This window comes from Barbus barbus (genome assembly GCF_936440315.1).
Source record: "Barbus barbus genome assembly, chromosome: 30".
Classification (NCBI taxonomy): Eukaryota; Metazoa; Chordata; class Actinopteri; order Cypriniformes; family Cyprinidae; genus Barbus; species Barbus barbus.
The window spans coordinates 22659506-22677470 of NC_136758.1; the positions used below are offsets into that span (position 1 = coordinate 22659506).

General features: G+C 34.2%; 2 protein-coding genes across 2 annotated transcripts in view; one reads left to right on the forward strand and one right to left on the reverse strand.

The window, feature by feature from the left end:
• LOC306850447 (uncharacterized protein) overlaps positions 1 to 6367 on the forward strand; it is a 31452-nt gene extending 25085 nt beyond the window's left edge. The window contains exons 78-92 of the mRNA XM_079386102.1: positions 60 to 104; positions 250 to 297; positions 434 to 481; positions 593 to 640; positions 715 to 762; positions 856 to 903; positions 1016 to 1180; positions 1291 to 1350; positions 1466 to 1513; positions 2437 to 2484; positions 2739 to 2786; positions 2925 to 2969; positions 3515 to 3562; positions 3756 to 3800; positions 4009 to 6367. Coding sequence (XP_079242228.1) covers positions 60 to 104; positions 250 to 297; positions 434 to 481; positions 593 to 640; positions 715 to 762; positions 856 to 903; positions 1016 to 1180; positions 1291 to 1350; positions 1466 to 1513; positions 2437 to 2484; positions 2739 to 2786; positions 2925 to 2969; positions 3515 to 3562; positions 3756 to 3800; positions 4009 to 4094 — 878 coding nt within the window. The 3' untranslated portion in view covers positions 4095 to 6367. The remainder of the gene's footprint in view (positions 1 to 59; positions 105 to 249; positions 298 to 433; positions 482 to 592; positions 641 to 714; positions 763 to 855; positions 904 to 1015; positions 1181 to 1290; positions 1351 to 1465; positions 1514 to 2436; positions 2485 to 2738; positions 2787 to 2924; positions 2970 to 3514; positions 3563 to 3755; positions 3801 to 4008) is intronic.
• Positions 6368 to 12430: 6063 nt separating this feature from the next.
• Positions 12431 to 13681, reverse strand: LOC306850345 (fatty acid-binding protein, brain-like). The gene is made up of 4 exons (XM_079385922.1): positions 13531 to 13681; positions 13170 to 13342; positions 12847 to 12948; positions 12431 to 12732 (listed from the first exon to the last, which is right to left on the reverse strand). Exons 1-4 carry the CDS (start codon positions 13601 to 13603, stop codon positions 12682 to 12684), a joined length of 399 nt encoding a protein of 132 aa, XP_079242048.1. The 5' UTR covers positions 13604 to 13681; the 3' UTR covers positions 12431 to 12681.
• Between the last annotated feature and the right edge of the window lie 4284 nt (positions 13682 to 17965).

The window sequence follows — 17965 nt, forward strand, 5'->3', positions numbered from 1 at the left end:
TTTAATTAAAAATTGTCAATTTATTTGCTGTTTTAAAGTTCTAATGCCATGTTTTACAGAACCCAAAATAACCAAAGAAAAGCCAAAGCCAGCACCAAAGAAAGGTACTTTATTGTGTCATTAACACCATTTGATATCTGATAGAATGAAGTTTAAGCTATATTAAACTATTTAATAATGTTAAATTAAAAGTTTTCCTTATCTGTGTGTTTTACATTTTATAAATGTTTTTCATCGTCTTTAATTCAGAAGCTGTAGCCATCAAAGAAGAAGCTAAAGCAGCCCCCGTGAAGAAAGGTAGGAGTTTATTTGCTTCTGTTTTTAGTGTGATATCCTGTGTAGCAAATCAGGTTTCAGCCTCTTAAAATAATCAGGTTATTTTAGTTGAGGCATCAATTTTTTCAATGTTTTTTTATTACTCTTATTATTTTAGAGGCTGAAATTGTCAAAGAGAAAGCTAAACCAACCCCTGTGAAGAAAGGTTTGATCTACTATCCTCACAATCACATTACCACTGTTCCCAAGCTGAATATTATATCATGCTATATTAAGTCATTTATTTGCTCTAAATGTTATTTTATGAATGTTTTAGAGGCTGAAGTCATCAAGGAGAAAGCTAAACCAGCTCCTGAGAAGAAAGGTTAGAATTACCAATATAAAGAAATTATTAGTAATTAATTTAAAGAAAAAATCTTCATATTATTTCCTTTTCAGTGGCTGAAGTCTTCAAGGAGAAAGTTAAGCAAGCTCCTGTAAAGAAAGGTATGGATGTCAATGAAATCATCCTGCATAGTATTGCTTTCTTTTGTATGATTATATAAAATGATTGTCACATGAAACAATACTGTTTTGTAGAGCCTGAAGTCTCAAAAGAAAAAATATTAGAACCAACTCCTAAAAAAGGTGAGACCTTCGCACGTCTTTTACAAAATGTACTTCTAATACTGTTGTGTATTGGTAATGAATAATTCAAGCCTACATTTCACCAAGTTTCAAAACACTTCTGTATACACAGATGATGTTGGTCTTATTGGTTTGGACTTGGAGCTACTAAACTCTATCAACCAAAAACTGTCTCTTCTGGACTTACTGAGGAAGGACATTGGTGAAATAAAGAGTGATCTGGAGTCCACTCAAAATCAAATCACACTTTTACAAATGGACAACAGAACAATCAAAGGTATTTTGTCCATGTTAGAAATACGGTGGATTTTGACATTATCATGCTGAAAAAAAGGCTTGAAATTTCTTGGCTTACGTTAAACCACATGCTGCTTGTGTTTCTTACAGAGCCAGAAACTGTCGGGGTAAAGGTAAAACCAGCGGTCTCCAAGGAAAAGCTGAAAACAGGTATTAAAACCTTTTAATTACACAAGCTGAATTGTAGCCATAACGAGCTATGATTAAACAGGAGCTGATTGCCCCTGTAATGTTCACATGCGAGTGAAAGATTTTTCTTTTCTAGACCGTGATGCTCTGATGAACGTTACTAAGACAGCACATATTAAAGCAGGTAATTATCTTACGCAACTTATTTTACTTGTTTATTCTCAGGATTTTTTTTTATTAAAAAATTTGCCAGATGAAATTGAAGCTTCATAAGAGCAATATTAGAATCGGAGTGTCTATTTAAATTAAGTGCAAATAGCATGTCTTGTTGGCAGAGGCTATTTACACTAACTCCGCCCACCAACGTGTGATTGGGATAGTCAACTCTGAAAAAAGACGCTCATTAACCATCAGTTTCAGTGGCGTAGATGTAAGGAGATGGAACTTTTTTCCTCCCTTTTCAAATCTCATATCGAATCAGAAAGGCATTTATTTTCAATAAAAATGAAGGAAATTATCAAAAAGCTGAAAATAAAGTATCAGGTAGAGTTAGGGTAGGTGTAGGGAGGGCTTTATTGTCCAAATAAGGTGGCATCCATTTAATAATTTGAATTAAAATGATAATTTACACTCAATACGATAATATTGCGTACTGTTTTATAATGTAATACAATACTGAGGTGCAGATAATTGCTACAATTTGCAATAAGTATTATAAATGGCAGAAAATCTTGCTATTTTAACAGTGTAAATAGAATCTATAGCTATTTGCACTTAGCAGTATTGTTTAACGATATGCTATTTACACTATTTTCACTTGGTGTAAATAGAATCTAATTTCTATTTACACTTAGTGCAAATAGCCGCTGCCTATTAGAATATGCTACATGATGCATTTTCAGTCAGATTGGCTCTTCTGCTTATGTATAATGTTTATATGTATGTATAATTTATTTTATGTCTTACTGATTTTGTCTTTTACCTGCTCTGTACTTTACATATAAACAGTACAAAATGAATGTAAATTACATCCAGCTCTCGTTGTTCTATTATTATGCAATTAAAACTTGCATGCAGCTTAACCAGTTTGTCTTCTCCACAACACAGAACGTTATGCACTGAAAAACATCACTAAACCAGCACCTGCAAAGAAAGGTATGCCGGAAAGCTATGTAACAGCAGCTATATTATACAAATATGCATTTGTTAATTGGAGTGTGAATTTATTGAAGTGTGTTTTTTTTTTTGTGGGCAATTAAGACCATAACCTAAATCAGAAGATTATTTTTGTGAAAATATTACTTTTTATTCTTATTTCTTTTGTGAATCGCTTTGAACTGTTATTTAGATTAAAGGTTATCACAACAAATTATTTATATCCATTAATATGATTAACATTTCTATTCTAGATAAAGAGGCTCCAAAAACTAAGATCAGACCAGAGCCCAAAAAGAAAGGTAAAATAGATTTACTGTTAACAATTGAAATCACCTACCAATATCATTTTCTTCTAGTTTTGTAAGGGGGTGCTAAGTAAAAAGATAAGTTGTTCTTATTGTTGTATCAGTGACTAAAAATATCTCTCCTGATGCTAGAAATCACCCGTGAGAAGCTCAAATTAAAGGAACCTTTAGAGAAAGGTACTATGGCTGATTGCATGGAGTGATTTACTAACACAGACTTTTCATATTCATTTCAGCAATAGTTCTTTACACTCCAAGAATAGTCCTTATTTTATATATTCATCAACGGGCTTGACATTAATAGTTGATCATATGAAGTCTGGCTAGTATATTAATAGTTGACTCATGAATATAGAAAATGTTTCATCTACAAACAGTACTTGCTAAAAATGCATGTGTATACATTAACTGGAATCTGATATTCTTTAAGAAGAAATATTGAAAAGAAAATCAGAGCTATCCAGCTCATAACAAACAGGAACTTTCCAGACCTTCACAGTAACGTTTTTAAGATACTTTTAATACAGCTATTTTCTTTTATGTTTGACCTAAGCAGGTCAAAGAAAGAGGTATGCTTTTTTGTATTTTAACAGTTATAAACTTTTATTAAAATTGATATAAAGAACTATTTAGTTGTAAAGTGCAGTCCATGTATTCTGATACTACATACGTAACGTAAAATGTAACATTTGCCTGATGTTTTGTGAATGTTCTGTAATCAGTAGTCGAGCCAGCTGAGAAGGAACCTGTTGTGGACAAGGAAGTAAAAAGTAAGATATTTATGTGTGTATATAGCTGAAATACTAAAATAAAACACATCAAAATTACTAAACCTTTTTGGTTTTTATTAACATTTATTTCAGGTTTAGTTGTCATTTTAGTTTGTTATAATAACCATGATGTATTGTAAAATAATTTGATTAAGATCATAAATTAAAGGAAATCTGTATTACCCTTTTGTAGGAGAAGAACCTGATGTCACTAAAGATATTCCAGAGATAGAGGAGGGTACGTTTTTTGTGTGTTTTACTATATCAAGTGTGGACTTCAGATCATGGTGAAGCTTTATTTGCTTTAAGATGACACCACACAAATTGTACATGCACCTATTCTTTAAATGCTAATATATAAACCATCTTGACAATAGTAACATTTCAAAGTGGGAGACAAAGGTCAAATGACAAGCTTGCACAAATGCATGTCTTTTCCACTTCAGAGGACGTTCCCTACTTCCAGTGTTTCTTTGTGGATGAGGATGATACTCAGTATCCGTTCTTCCCCTTTTCACCACCGCTGTGGTGAGTCCAGACAAACCTCGCAGCCTGATCTTAAAGAACATGGCAAAGCCAGTGAAGACGGCCCTGTGAACTCTGAGGAACCTGCTGCTCTGATGCAGTGGAGAGCTTCAGACTAGGTCCTACAGCATTACACCAGCAACGACCAAGAAATGTGAAAGAGTACTTCCTGGAAAACTTCCTTCTCAAATCATTTGTCATTTTAAAGGACAGAGGTTGCAAATGTTGCACTATTTATTATATCATCTTAAGGCTATCCCTCTTTTTATTAATACCATGGATTTGCCTTTTGTTTCAGAATGATTAATATCTATTTATGTCCAAGAAGGAATGTGAGTATACTTTATAGCACTGACTTGAAGTAATGAAAGAACTAACTTCCTTTCTGAACACCGCAGAGGGTTCAGGATTATAATATTTGATATATACAAGGTACATAACCTCATTTTGATGGGGTGCTAATTCAAAGCATTCCACTGTGTTTTCTGTCAGAATGGGGTTTGAAAGTTCGCACAACTGGAAGGGAGGATATAGTTAATCAAGAAATAAGTAAACAACTATTTCATGTATCTTTTCTTAGTAAAACTGTTTACTAAACCGTTTACAGAAGTAACAACTGCGCTGAGAAATAAGAGCGTTCCACAGTAAGCTCAGTTCCTCTGAATGTATACATCATTTTATTTATTTTTATTTTACTTTTTGTTTTATTTATCTCTTTTTTAGCTTTCCATACATTTTTTTTTATTTAATATAACTTTTTATAAATGTATACTTCACAGAGGAAACAAATGTTTTATTCAGTGCTCTTTATGAATGAACACACTGGATTTTTGCATAACAAAATTAAACTAAAATGTGGTGCTAAATCCAAGAAAATGCATTAAACGTCAATGCAACTGCATTGTTTTACTATATTACATTGCAGACACTACTGTTTTTACATTTCTCTGCATAACAATAGTTTATGTATGATGATATAATGTGTGTTTTTGCAATATTACGTGGATAGTCCTACCTAATGTAGAGCAGACAATTAAATGGCATTCTGAATTGTCTATTGCACATTATACTCATACAGAAGATTTATTTCAGTATGGGATAAAATTATGTGCCAGATGAAATGTATTGCATGCAATCACAGTGTTTCTCAGCACTGATTCTGGTGGCTTGCTGGCTCATTACTTCATTACTTGATTTAATGATGTTAGTGAGTGTTTAATGGTGTGTACTAGTGAGACACACTATTAAACTAGTGTGCCGGTGGGCCGCCCCAGAGACATTTCTTTTACTGCCGCTGTCTTTTCTGCAGGAGTTCAGCATGTGGCTCCATTGAGAATAAACTAGTGTCTGTACAAAGAGCTTTTTTTCTCTGATGTACAGTAACTTAGGGTGACAGTAGACTCTATTTTCCCCAGGCATGTCCTGACTAGGATTTCTAAATGGCCTAAAATGTCTGGGTTTTGTACTTGCTGAAGGTAATGACTGAAAAGTAGTTTGTGCAGGCATTGTGCTTAATTGGTCAATTGTGGCATTCAAGAAGGTGGGCTCTACAGAGAATGGTCAAAGCAATGCAATTACATGAACATATAATGTATGTAGACTGTAAATAGCATGTCAGTAAGAAAACAAGCCAAAATCTGGACATTTTAGGCAAAGTATCAATCCTGGCCAGGACATGTCTGGGGGAAAAGATGTATAGTCACCTTTACACATGCATATTATAGCAATGCTCACTTGTAACAGAAATAGATCTCTTTTGGACTTTTTAAAAAGATACTTACTTTAACCATGGTAGATTATAAACTTGTGTTTACATGCAAACTGTGCAGCAATGAATAACAGCATTTTTCAATAGTTTATATAGTGCTTTAAAACTTGCGTAGTGTCATCAAATCTAATTTACAGTTCATATTTGAAATGTATGTACCTCAAAAAAAAAAGTTTTGCATGATGTTTGCATGAATTTTGTTTAAAAATGTATCTAAACCAGACCGTATTTAATTTGTAACACACTAAAAATGTATAATGTAATATTGTATTCATTATTATTTTTTTCTTCTGCATGGTTTTGTGGTCAGATAGAATAATTCTCTGTACAGTGTATAGCCATAAACTGAAATCATATTTATAAAGCTCTCCACAGAATCAACAATATGGTCTGTATGCAGAATCAAACCGGCCTGTATGCAACTGTAAATGCTATTGGAACTGTAATAAGACTTGAATTCTGCTGAAGGTCTGATTTACGTTTTAGAAGAAATAAATGTTTGCAATAATCACAACAATTGATTGAGGGATTTTTTATTACTTATTATTTTATATATGTTTGTTAGTTTTTTCAGTATTTTTCTATTTTGTCAGGTCTTTTTGAAGAAATTCTGTATTTCAGTATCACCCAGGCCATTATATTAACATCCACTGTCACCAGTAGGTGGCATTACTGTAATATGCTCTCATGTAACCTTTCTGGTCCTTGTGTAATTTTTGTGAAAAAGCCAGTTAAAATGCAAAGGCTTTGTTAGATAAATTACTCAAATGCATCTATGTTTCTTTCACAATCTTACCAGTAAGTCATTTAAATACATGTAAAATTAAACAGCTACATCTAAATACCCATTTAAAATAAAATTAGTTGAGATGCATCAAAAAGATTAAGGATTCAGAAATATGCCCATATCTACATGTTTTTTTAATCATCACTCTCACAATACCACAAAAAGCTGCCAATAGTGCCAAGTGTTAACTGCATTGGTATGCAGACCCTGCTTTGAGCTATTCAAGGTTTCTGCCAGACTGCTATTCAGGCATCCAAAAAAAATAACTTAAAACATCTCCAAGCCAACAGAGACTATTCCTAACTAAGCCTACTCTAAAATACCCTTATTGCATGTTATATCTATTTTTTATTCTTTATTAGATACATTTTTCGTTATTAATATATATTAAATTAGGAATGTAATTTAAAATAAAATATGAAAATATTTTCATATGGCATTGATTTTGGCAGACATCAGGCATTAATACTGAAAAATAAATTATGACTATTAATACTAAGCATTACTAATTTTCCGTTTTCCTATGCAAGTTCGTGACATTAGACGATGTAATTTGAAAATCAACATCAAGGACATGAAAATCAATATTGGGACATGTGTACCACAGATTTTCAGTCATGAAAGTATGTCTGAGCTCAGTTTACACATAGACATCTCTCCATGACAGAAAAGGTGAAAATGAAGACACGTTAGTTTGAATCACTCTCTCACACTAAACATAACTAGCCATTATGCAACAAGACTGGCCTAAAATTTAATGCAGTCCCAGAGTGAACCGTGGTCCGGTCCTGGAACGGCGCCTGATTACAATCTGTGCATTGTCAACTGAAATATTTTCTCTTCTGTGCTAACAGTTCCCATGGCAGGCAAGGAGGAGTGTCAGGGTTTCCCAGAGCCTCTTTGCTCTTTTCTTTTCATTGGGGAACAACGGGGAGAGTTTCTTTCATGACACTTGGCAAGAGCATAATCTGGCAGTGATGTCATTCCTAAACTTATAGGCTATTGGCCCATGGAAGAACGGACTACTCTCGGCCCACAAAGAAGAGAGGCAAAATCAGCTTAAAGCTGAACTGTGGTTGGCCTAAAGAAGAAAAACAGGGAGAAGATGAAGGCAAGCATTCATGCTTCCTGACAAATGGCCATAGAGACTTGACATAGACTCAGGGGCTGAATAGACCCCCCATATCCTCTCCCTTTTTTTCTCTCGCTCAGTCACTTTGTAGACAAAATTAGTCTACACGGTAGTCTTGGCACTTTTGAAAACACCTGTGGTAATCTAAAAGAAATGAAAACTTTACTTTACTATAGGTTTTAGAATTCCGTTTCTGAATTAAGTAACTAACTAATGTCTTTTCACCTACACTGCCACACTATCAACCAAAATGAAAATCCTGAGGAATCACTTACTTTTATGAGAAAATGCAAAGCGAATGCAATATATATATAAAAAAAAAAATTCTTAAAGTTATGAACAAATGTTCTTCCAGTAGCTTAGTGTTCGCAGAATATTCGTTCAAAGTTATCTGGTCTTTAATAATGTTCTTAAAACATTAGCACAAATATATTTATACATATTTTATTATACATACATTTTTAAAATGTTATGTGTTTCAGACAGTGTGAGTGAAGTGTGAAGTGACATTCAGCCAAGTATGGTGACCCATACTCGGAATTCGTGCTCTGCATTTAACCCATCACGCGTGCACACACACAGCAGTGAACACACACACACCGTGAACACACACCCGGAGCAGTGGGCAGCCATTTTATGCTGCAGCGCCTGGGGAGCAGTTGGGGGTTCGGTGCCTTGCTCAAGGGCACCTCAGTCGTGGTATTGAGGGTGGAGAGAGCGCTGGACATTCACTCCCCCCACCTACAATTCCTGCCGGCCGGAGACTCGAACCCGCAACCTTTGGATCACGAGTCCAACTCTCTAACCATTAGGCCACGACTTCCCCAGTTTTCATTTCATTTCATTTCATTTCAGTGTTGGGGGTAACGCATTACAAGTAGCACGAGTTACGTAATCAGATTACTTTTTTCAAGTAACTAGTAAAGTAACGCATTACTTTTTAATTTACAAGAAAAAGAGTTATTTTTTCAAAAAAGTAATGCCAGTGTTACTTTGTTTTCCCATTCATTAACTGGCAAGTCTCCTGTCCCCATGTTGGTAGAAATCAGAAGTACAGTGTTGTGTGTGAACATGATGTTACTGTAATTCTAGACTAAATGTGAATGTGCATTCATTCATCCCACTCACACAAAAAAAACTGATTTAGTATTCATCAAAATGAATTAAAACAGTGAAATGCAGACTCAGAATATGATGCAAACCTGCAATAGTTAAATAAGTTAACACAAATGTATCTAATCCCATTTTATTCACCTATTAACCTATATGCTGCTGACCTTTGATGATCCAGTTCAACCATAATAATAAACAAAAATGACTTTGCTTCATTGGGGTTTTTTTTTTATTGCTGAAGAGTGTTGAACCTTCTTCTCCTGCGTTCTGCTGTACGGACGTGAATTTACTTTTCCTTCAGCCTTTTCTTTCCTTCCTTCAGAGGTTTATTCATTACACTTTTTCGTGTGAAAGGGCTTTTACATTTGCTATAAATAGAACTTCTTATATTAAAAACAAACAATCAAGCCATATTTAAAAAGTAATGCAAAAGTAATATGTGCTTAGTTACTTTTTAAGGGAGTAACACAATATTGTAACGCATTACTTTTAAAAGTAACTTTCCCCATCACTGGTTTCAGAACGTTCAGAGTACATTAAAAAGTAATGTTCCCATAATGTTTGCAAAATGATAAAACTGAATGTTCCCTTAATGTTCGCATAACCAGGGGAAAAAAAACTGGACGTAGCAAAACAAGAAAAATATATAGCAAAACATTCTTAGACCATGTTTTGTTTGTATTTCCATCACATAAATTTTGTAAATAAAGTAGGCTAACAACCAAGTTTTATTATTTGATGACTCACTCATAAAGACACCTACTGGTTGGTGACTAACCTGCAGAAAGAGTCAAACTAACATTAAGTTATTATAGCAAAATAAATTGGCTTTAAATGAAAAGAAAGTGCTTCCCATATCCTTCGATGCTGACACAAACGCAGCACGTCCAATGAAATCTAGATGACATTTGGGTGCAAATTAGATTGTAATATGAAGAATTTAGCTACATGAACCTCGAAAACCATTATTCAAACTATGCAAGGTAACAGAAAATTCAACCCAGCTGCATCCAATAATGTTCACAGGTTTGATTTGGGTCATTACTTTTTACATTGGGTCCTGAAGCAAAACCCAAACTGATTCTCATCTCACAGTAAAGCTGCTTGTCTCTGTTTGTCCTGGCAAAACTGTGTTGTGATGTGTGGTTAAACATTTGTTTCATTAATCAGAGCAAGTTGCTTTTTTTAGGTCAGCCGTGAGTGTAGAGAACAATGCCTGATTACTTTCCACTCCAATTACGACGCGTTTGTGACCGAAACAGTCCATTCACAATCTGCTGCTAGAGTGAAGCTATCGTGACAGTCCTGGGTCACAGTAAACTGTCACCATGCAATCTGGAGCACACTGCATCTTGCTAAATATTATTTTGAGCAATAGCAGCTGGTTTCTCTGCAAGAGTCAAGCCAGACTATTGCATAGTGTGTTACAGTTCATGATGTATTTAATGACTGCTGTTTTGCACTGTAAACTCCACAATTAAGTGAATTTCTGTTTACTTTTTAATTACACTAACAGTAATAGGTTTGAATAATTACGATTTTTTAAATGTTTTTGAAAGAAGTATCTTATGCTCACCAAGACGGCATTTATTTGATCAAAATACAGTCAAAACAGTAATATTATGAAATATTATTATTTAAAAAAAAGTTTTGTATTTGAATACATTTTAACATTATTTCTGTTATGGTGAAGCTGAATTTTCAGCAGCTATTACTTCGGTTTTCAGTGTCACATGATCAGATATCATTGTAATATGCTGATTTGGTGCTTAAGAAACATTTCATATTCTTATCAATCTTGAAAACACTTTTTACCTCTTAATATTTTTGTGGAAAGTGTGTTACACTACCCTTCATCTTTGTTTTCAGTAAAGACTTGTTACAATGTTACAAAAGATTTGCATTTCAAATAAATGCTGTTCTTTTGAACTTTCAATTGAACTTTTTCATATTCATCAAATAAATATTAACCAGCAAAACACTGATAATAATAAGAACCATTATTAATAATTGCGCACCAAATCAACATATAAGAATGATTTTTATTGTGATACTGAAATCTGGAGTAATGGCTGCTAAAAATTCAGCTTTGTATCGCAGGAATAAATTATATTTTCGGAATATTCAAATAGAAAACGGTACATTTAAATTATAATAATGTTTCACAATTTAAAAGTTTTTATTGTATTTTTTTTTTTTTTAAATTGCAGCATTGGTGAGCATAAGACAGGTCTTTAAAAAACATTAACAATTTTAATTATACCAGACTTTTGTGTACATATCTGTACATATCATAATTTAATGTACAAGTGGTTGTGACAAATTTGGGCCAGTGACATAACACTATAGGCTATAAAGCATCTGAACATGGTTGGTCAAATTGATCGAATGATGCTCCTACGTAAATGCAACACGGATTATAGGATTAACTTTGACCCAGTGACAACGTGTCCCCTCCTGGCAGCTTCAAATTATGGAGGGGTTACTACAGGTCATTTTTAAATGGGTTCACAATCCTTCATCCCAGCATTATATTAAACAAACTGAGGACTGTTCTTCTCCCAGACTGGCATTTTCAATCCAAATGCAGATATCTGTGGCCCACACTAAAGGGTCTTTTAAATAGTCTGTGGCCTGTGTTCAAACAGCTCCAGAAGTCAAACAAACAGTCATTCAGGACTTTTTCTCATGATACACAACTGTGCAAGTCATTGAGTTCTCAGTCTGAAGTGGGCGCTTGAAACACTAGCACAGTGAAATGGTTAATAATGGCGTTCAGTCTTCTCAGATATGACTCGAGTGTGTTGGCCATCCGCTCAGTGGATTAAAGCGGCCCAGCATCGACTCTCAAAGTCAAAATCTAATTAGCATCTAAAGCACAGAAATGGCTGATCATTAATACCTTATGGTCATCATCCCAGTACATAAGGAAACAGTCCGTAATCGGACTGAATTATGAGTAATGAAACTAAATTACATGCAAACCCAGGTCTGTGCAGTAGAAATTATATTTAATTAATACATTATTTGTTTGGTTTCTAAAGTTTTATGTGGGGTTATGGCACAAACTCAAGTATGGGATCTTTGAGCAAACAGAAGGCTAAACTTACAGCAATGGTGCTTCGGAAAAAAGGTCTTATAGTGGCCGGGTTCATTTGATTAACTACAGTGCAAATTTCTCATCTGTGAAAAAACCCATCTTTTAACATCTCCAAAAGATTCCTAAACTGTGAATTATTCATTCGCACTGGATGAAATTATAGAATGTACTATAAAAGAGCAATAAGATCTTCTCTTAGGAACGTGTAAGCAGGGATTGTTCACTTCAGAGAAAAGTTATTTTGAAATTATTTAAAATTATGTTTGTGATTTAAATAAATGTAAAGCTCTTAGTTCTCAATTCTGTTTCAGGAAATGATGTATGCATAAAGAAACTATACTATATGCTGTTTTGTTCAAGTGACAAATATTACAACTATACATTCTTTATTATCAGACTATTGAGAAACTAAAGTGTTTGCATAAGAAAGCAAGAAACAGAGTCAGTTTTTGATCAAATGTGTGTATTTCATTCAATTTGACACAAAGGCAGGCCTCAATTATACAATCCACTAACATTAAAGACATTCTGCAATGTTCAAAAAACTTCACAATGTGCATTTTATATAAAAGGTCTTACAAAAAATGTCTCACATCTTAAAAAGGGGACAACTCAGTTGAGAATACAATGTAAAAATTCCCTTATGATATTGTCAAGTTGCCAGGGTAATACTGAAGCGTTAATTCGTTTGACATTATGCCTTTTCATATGTACGGACAGCTTGCACACCTTCAAATGTCAAGGTCTGGAAACAGCAGAGACAAGGAGAGGAAATTTAGAAACATTAAATATCCATAAAACTGATTAAAAAGAACATTTTGACTTAAAATTCTAAATTAATATTAATAATGCTACTTACCATAATCATATTGCCGTCCTTGATTTCTCTAACAAACTTAGTCTCCTTGCCGTCCCACCTCTGAACGTGGACAAGATTGTCTCCTTCCAAGGTTACAGTGGACTGAGATGAGATAAAAATATGAAAGTTAGTTTTTTAGTAGTGCTTTATGATTATTATATCATATATGGTCAAATTCATGTAAGGTAAAAAGAGACCTAACCTGCCAAAAGTACTTTGTAAAGTAAACTGTTTTGTAAAATTTTAGATTTTAGATTTGCTGTGGATACTGCATGCATCAGTGAATTAATAAAAGAAATAGAAAAAAACACACACACACAAACCTTTACATGTCTGTCATCTGCTGTGGTTTCGTCAAACTCCTCTCCTAGTTTGAAAGAAATCTCAGTGTTTTTGAAGGTGCTCAGCGTCTTTATCACAACTTTGTCATCCTCATGACTGACGACAATTGTGGGTTTGGTAACATTGCCTACTTGCCTGGTGGCAAAACCAACACCTGCGGAATAAAAAAAAAATCAGAAAACATTACAGACGGAACAAAACTATTGTTATTATTATTATAACTGTACAGAAAATGTCATGCAATTAAAGACCAGACTGTGCACGTGCAAAGTGTTAAGAGGAATTGTCTTTCTGCAAAAAGACAATTATTTTGATTAAAATATACACCTTATTTTTACTTACCCAGTGCTTTCATGTATTCATCAAAGTTCTGGCTGTCAACCAGTTTCCAAGTTGCACAAAATGCATCAACCATATTGACAGTTTAAAATGCAGGGATCAAACACACAGTGGTCCTTGTACAGTCTCAGAGTTCTCAGTCTCCTCAGAGTCTGAGGACAGCAAAGCCCAAACTAATTAATACTGTCAGGGAGGCGGGGCTTTGGGGGAAGCTTGTGCTGATTGGATGGATTTTTATCTACTGAAGCTGTGATTTGTTCAAATACATGGCGAGGAATGACACTGTAATTTCAATAGTATTGAGTATAGTAGTAATCCAATAATGGGTCTGGAACTTTGCATTTGAGCAAAGATTAAAATGATAATAATTAAAGTTCTGACTTTTTATTTTAAATACAGTATATATTTATAGATTTTCATCTAATTAATATAGATTCCACATTTCACAGTATAAATAAATAAAATGTTTATGCAACTTTAGGTCTGTGTAAAACTCTTATCTTTGAATAACAGGATCCATCACTATTTCAAAGCTGGGCATCTCTCTCTCTCTCTCTCTCTCTCTCTCGAGCAGATGCAATCGTTTTTATTTTAGAGAGATGCATTTTCATTGGTTTCATTAATGCATAAAAAACATAACTGATCAAATATAAATTAATTCAAAGCATCAGTGCACAAGTGACCTTTAGTACAGAGTAGACACGTAAGTTTTGCCTGACTGTAGATGAATGATGCTATGAGACTGTAATGATGCACAGCACTGTAAAAACTGTAATAAACTGCTATCACATGTAAGATAAATTATATAGAAATAAGTGATCGCATATTATGCATATGAAGTATTTGAAGCATTGGGCGTGTCTTCCTCCAGGGGGCGCAGGAAGGCTCCGAAAGCAGCAGTAAAAATGTCAGGGTGTGATAGTCTTGCTGGGTCGTTTATTATACTGTTTGTGCCATTTAAATATTGTATTTGCTTTTTAAAATAATGATTCGTAGAACTGCCTGTTACAAGCGCCGCAGCAGTCTCTATACAAAATCGTTTTATAGCATATAACATCCTTCAGTAATTATAAATGACTGATGCTGAGAATAGCAACAAGTATCATATCACAGCGGCTACTGCACAAGAGATCTGGGCTGAGTTTCCCAAAAGCATAGTTTCAATGGACGATGCACTTTAACTTAAGATGCTTTGGGAAACGCAGCCGTGGACGATCACTTACACTTGAAGAAAAATATGAGAACTACCACTTGACATTAAAACCCAGGGAAAAGGCAATACATTATTAAAACCAATCCGTCTATTTTATACACTGCACTTGTGTCGCTGGTAGCAGCCATTATTCTACCATATAACCCCGGTTTCGCAGACAAGGTTTAAGGCTAATCCTAGACTAAAATGTAAATCTGAGCTGTTTCAACTGAAAGAAACTTGCACCGATTGATCTTAAAATATATCAGTGCCTTGTTTTGTCTCAAGATGCACACCAGTAATGTTTTTTTTTTTTTTTTTTTTGCGTTTATAAAAATTACTTAAATGTCCTAATTGAACTATGGCCTAATCCAGGCTTAGTCTAAACCTTGTCTGTGAAACCCGGCCATAATGTACATAGACATAATATGATAATGTGCAGACCTTTGTGCAGTCCTTTGTGCTAAATGACTCGCACTTCTTAAGGTCGCCCGCTAGATGGCAGGCGTGCTCCATGCGATTGCAGCTTACCGCAGAAATGTTATTTAGTACATTTCCGCCGACATTACTATAAATTGTACTTTAAATGTGCCCTTATTTATATCCTCAGCTGTCTCCTTCATCGGAAAAAAAGACCTGGACATATATCGTGCTCTGACTATAGATATGTTCAATCTGAATATCTTTGTTACGTCTATAGAGATAGATCATGTCTAAACCTCTATTGACAGGCAGGTATCACTTTCTGCACTTTCCATGAATATATTCCATATATTCTTACATGTATTCCTTTGATGACAAAGCTGAATTTTCAGCAGCAATTACTCCACTCGGCGTCAGTTGTGTTGATTAAGTGTTCATTTCTAAAGTATTAATAAGTCACAGAATGAATTTTTCCAGCATTGGCAGGATGTGAGTCACCGCTATCTAATGCTCCTCAATAATGAATCAGACCATGGTAATAGGACTAGCTCAAAGAAATATTACTTCAAATATTCTTTATGTAGTTTCTAATTCGTATCTTCTCTTTTGTTTCAGTGGAACACACACACAAAGCAGGAAGAATCTTCACTAAAGCATATGGACAAAGACAGCAAAGGACAAAAACACAAAAGCTAAAGGTAGTTCTTATGGATTTTACAATATATTCTAATTTAAGTTTGTTTCTTGCTTGAGATATTTAAGTCATCTACACAATTTGCGTCTCTCATTTTGTTAAAAACTTGCCAAGAGCCCAAAAGCAGTTATATCAAAGTTTTGTAATGTAAAAAGGGAAAAACTTTGTCAACTTTAATCTCATTGTGTTTTCTTCATTTGATTGATATTACTCAAGCTTATGAAAGCTTTAGCCAGGCCCTTTGCCTTTGTTTCTCAACAACTGGAGGCTCTTCTCAGTTCATTCCTGCAGTACAGAAAATAAACTCACCCTCAAAAGTATCCCAAAACTAAAAATGCTGGAGGAAATCACATGATTCCACTTAATGTCGAGCTGACTTGAGTCTGTACTGCTGGATAAACCTCACCACAAACCATAAGGCCTATAACCACTCCCTTGTTTGTCCAAATACATCACCAAAAAGGAGGTTTGAATGTAGCCATGGAGCTTTTGGGTGTAGTGTGAATATTTAATGTAGTTAAAATGATGGATGTTAATGCCATGTAAAGTTCACCTAAGCTGTTTCGACAAAGCCTTTAAGCACTACTTCAAAAATGCACCCCATGGCTCTGAGAACAAAACGTTTATTTTTAGACACAGTTTGTGGTCCTGCTATGTATGCAAGTAGGATATTAAACATGTGCTATTCCATAAGTCACACACAATTAGACACCACAAATTTATATTATGGTACACTATAATGTAATCGGTATGGCAGAACGTTCTGAACTAACAGAACTAGACCCTGCTGTTTTCAATTAAACTGGCAGGCTGAAAGGTATGTCCGGCCGCCTCGCATCTTACAGTCGGCCAAGCAAGAGTAAAAGATGAGCTTGGCTGTGTTTACCTTTTATATGTGTACTTTATAAGTTTCTATTTTGAACCTAAAATGGAATTTAAAACAAAAATAGGTTTCTCAAGACATTTGAGGATCATATAGGCCTTACAATGTTTGAAAGCATGGGAGGTTTTTAGTTTAGATAGACAGAAATGCCAACATTTTTACCTTGTAAGATATTTTAATGCTTGAAATCAGCCTTTGATAATGTATAATGCTTACATATGAGAGTAAATACTTACTTTAATTCCTTTGATTCTACGTAACTGCACCATGTCCTTGATGCACATAACCCAAATTTTACTACAACATATTTCAGAGTAAAGTGCATATACACAGTTCACAGGGTTTTTTGCCTTTTTGCTCAGCCACATGTGGCTGGTAGACTATAATGAAAGCATATGTTTTCATTTAGTCCTTCAAATAAATAGGAAACTCTGAGAACAGAGGAAAAAGTCGAATCTAATTAACTCGCTTTAATTTCAGGCTCGTTTTAGGGCTTTCATTTGTCAATCAGAGGGAGTCAATTTGCCACTTGTGAATTATGTGAATATGTTAACCAACATTTATGTCAACACTTTACACTTAGCTCTGATAAGCAGTCAGCTGGTTTAACACTGGTCTTTACTGGTCCAGAGCAGAAGACTATGTACAGTTACTGTAAAGATTCCAGAAAACAGTGCTCCATTTATACGCTCTGGCTAACTTCCCGCAATGGAAAAACGCTGTCGGAAAAAGAAGAATGGAAAAAAGAATGTTCATGTTAAGTTCCTGCTGGAGTAGAATGAATGATCTTAATTTATTCCAGTAGGGTAAATAGATAGATTTATGTGTGCTGCAAAACATCACACACATTTTTTTGAATTATTGAGATACTAATTATAGTTTTTATTATTTTTTTTATATTTCATAAGTTTTTGCAATTTGTTTGGGCCATTTTTATAATTTTATAATTTTTGAGTTATTTTCGATTTCAGTTTTAGTTATTTTGACATATCAAGTAATAAAATACGTATATATAATTTCAGTTAAAAGAATATATTTTAAGTATTTTAAACCTGGTTTTAGTTTTAATTAACAACAATAACAATAAGAGAGAAAGATATTACTTGTAGTATTAATACTACTTAAAATGATTATCTATGCAGTTTTATGATCTCATATAAATTAAAGAGACTATATGGAATATTTGTGGATTTTAAAATGAATTTGTGTACTGAAGAGAAGGCAAAATGGTGAAAAAATCAAAGGA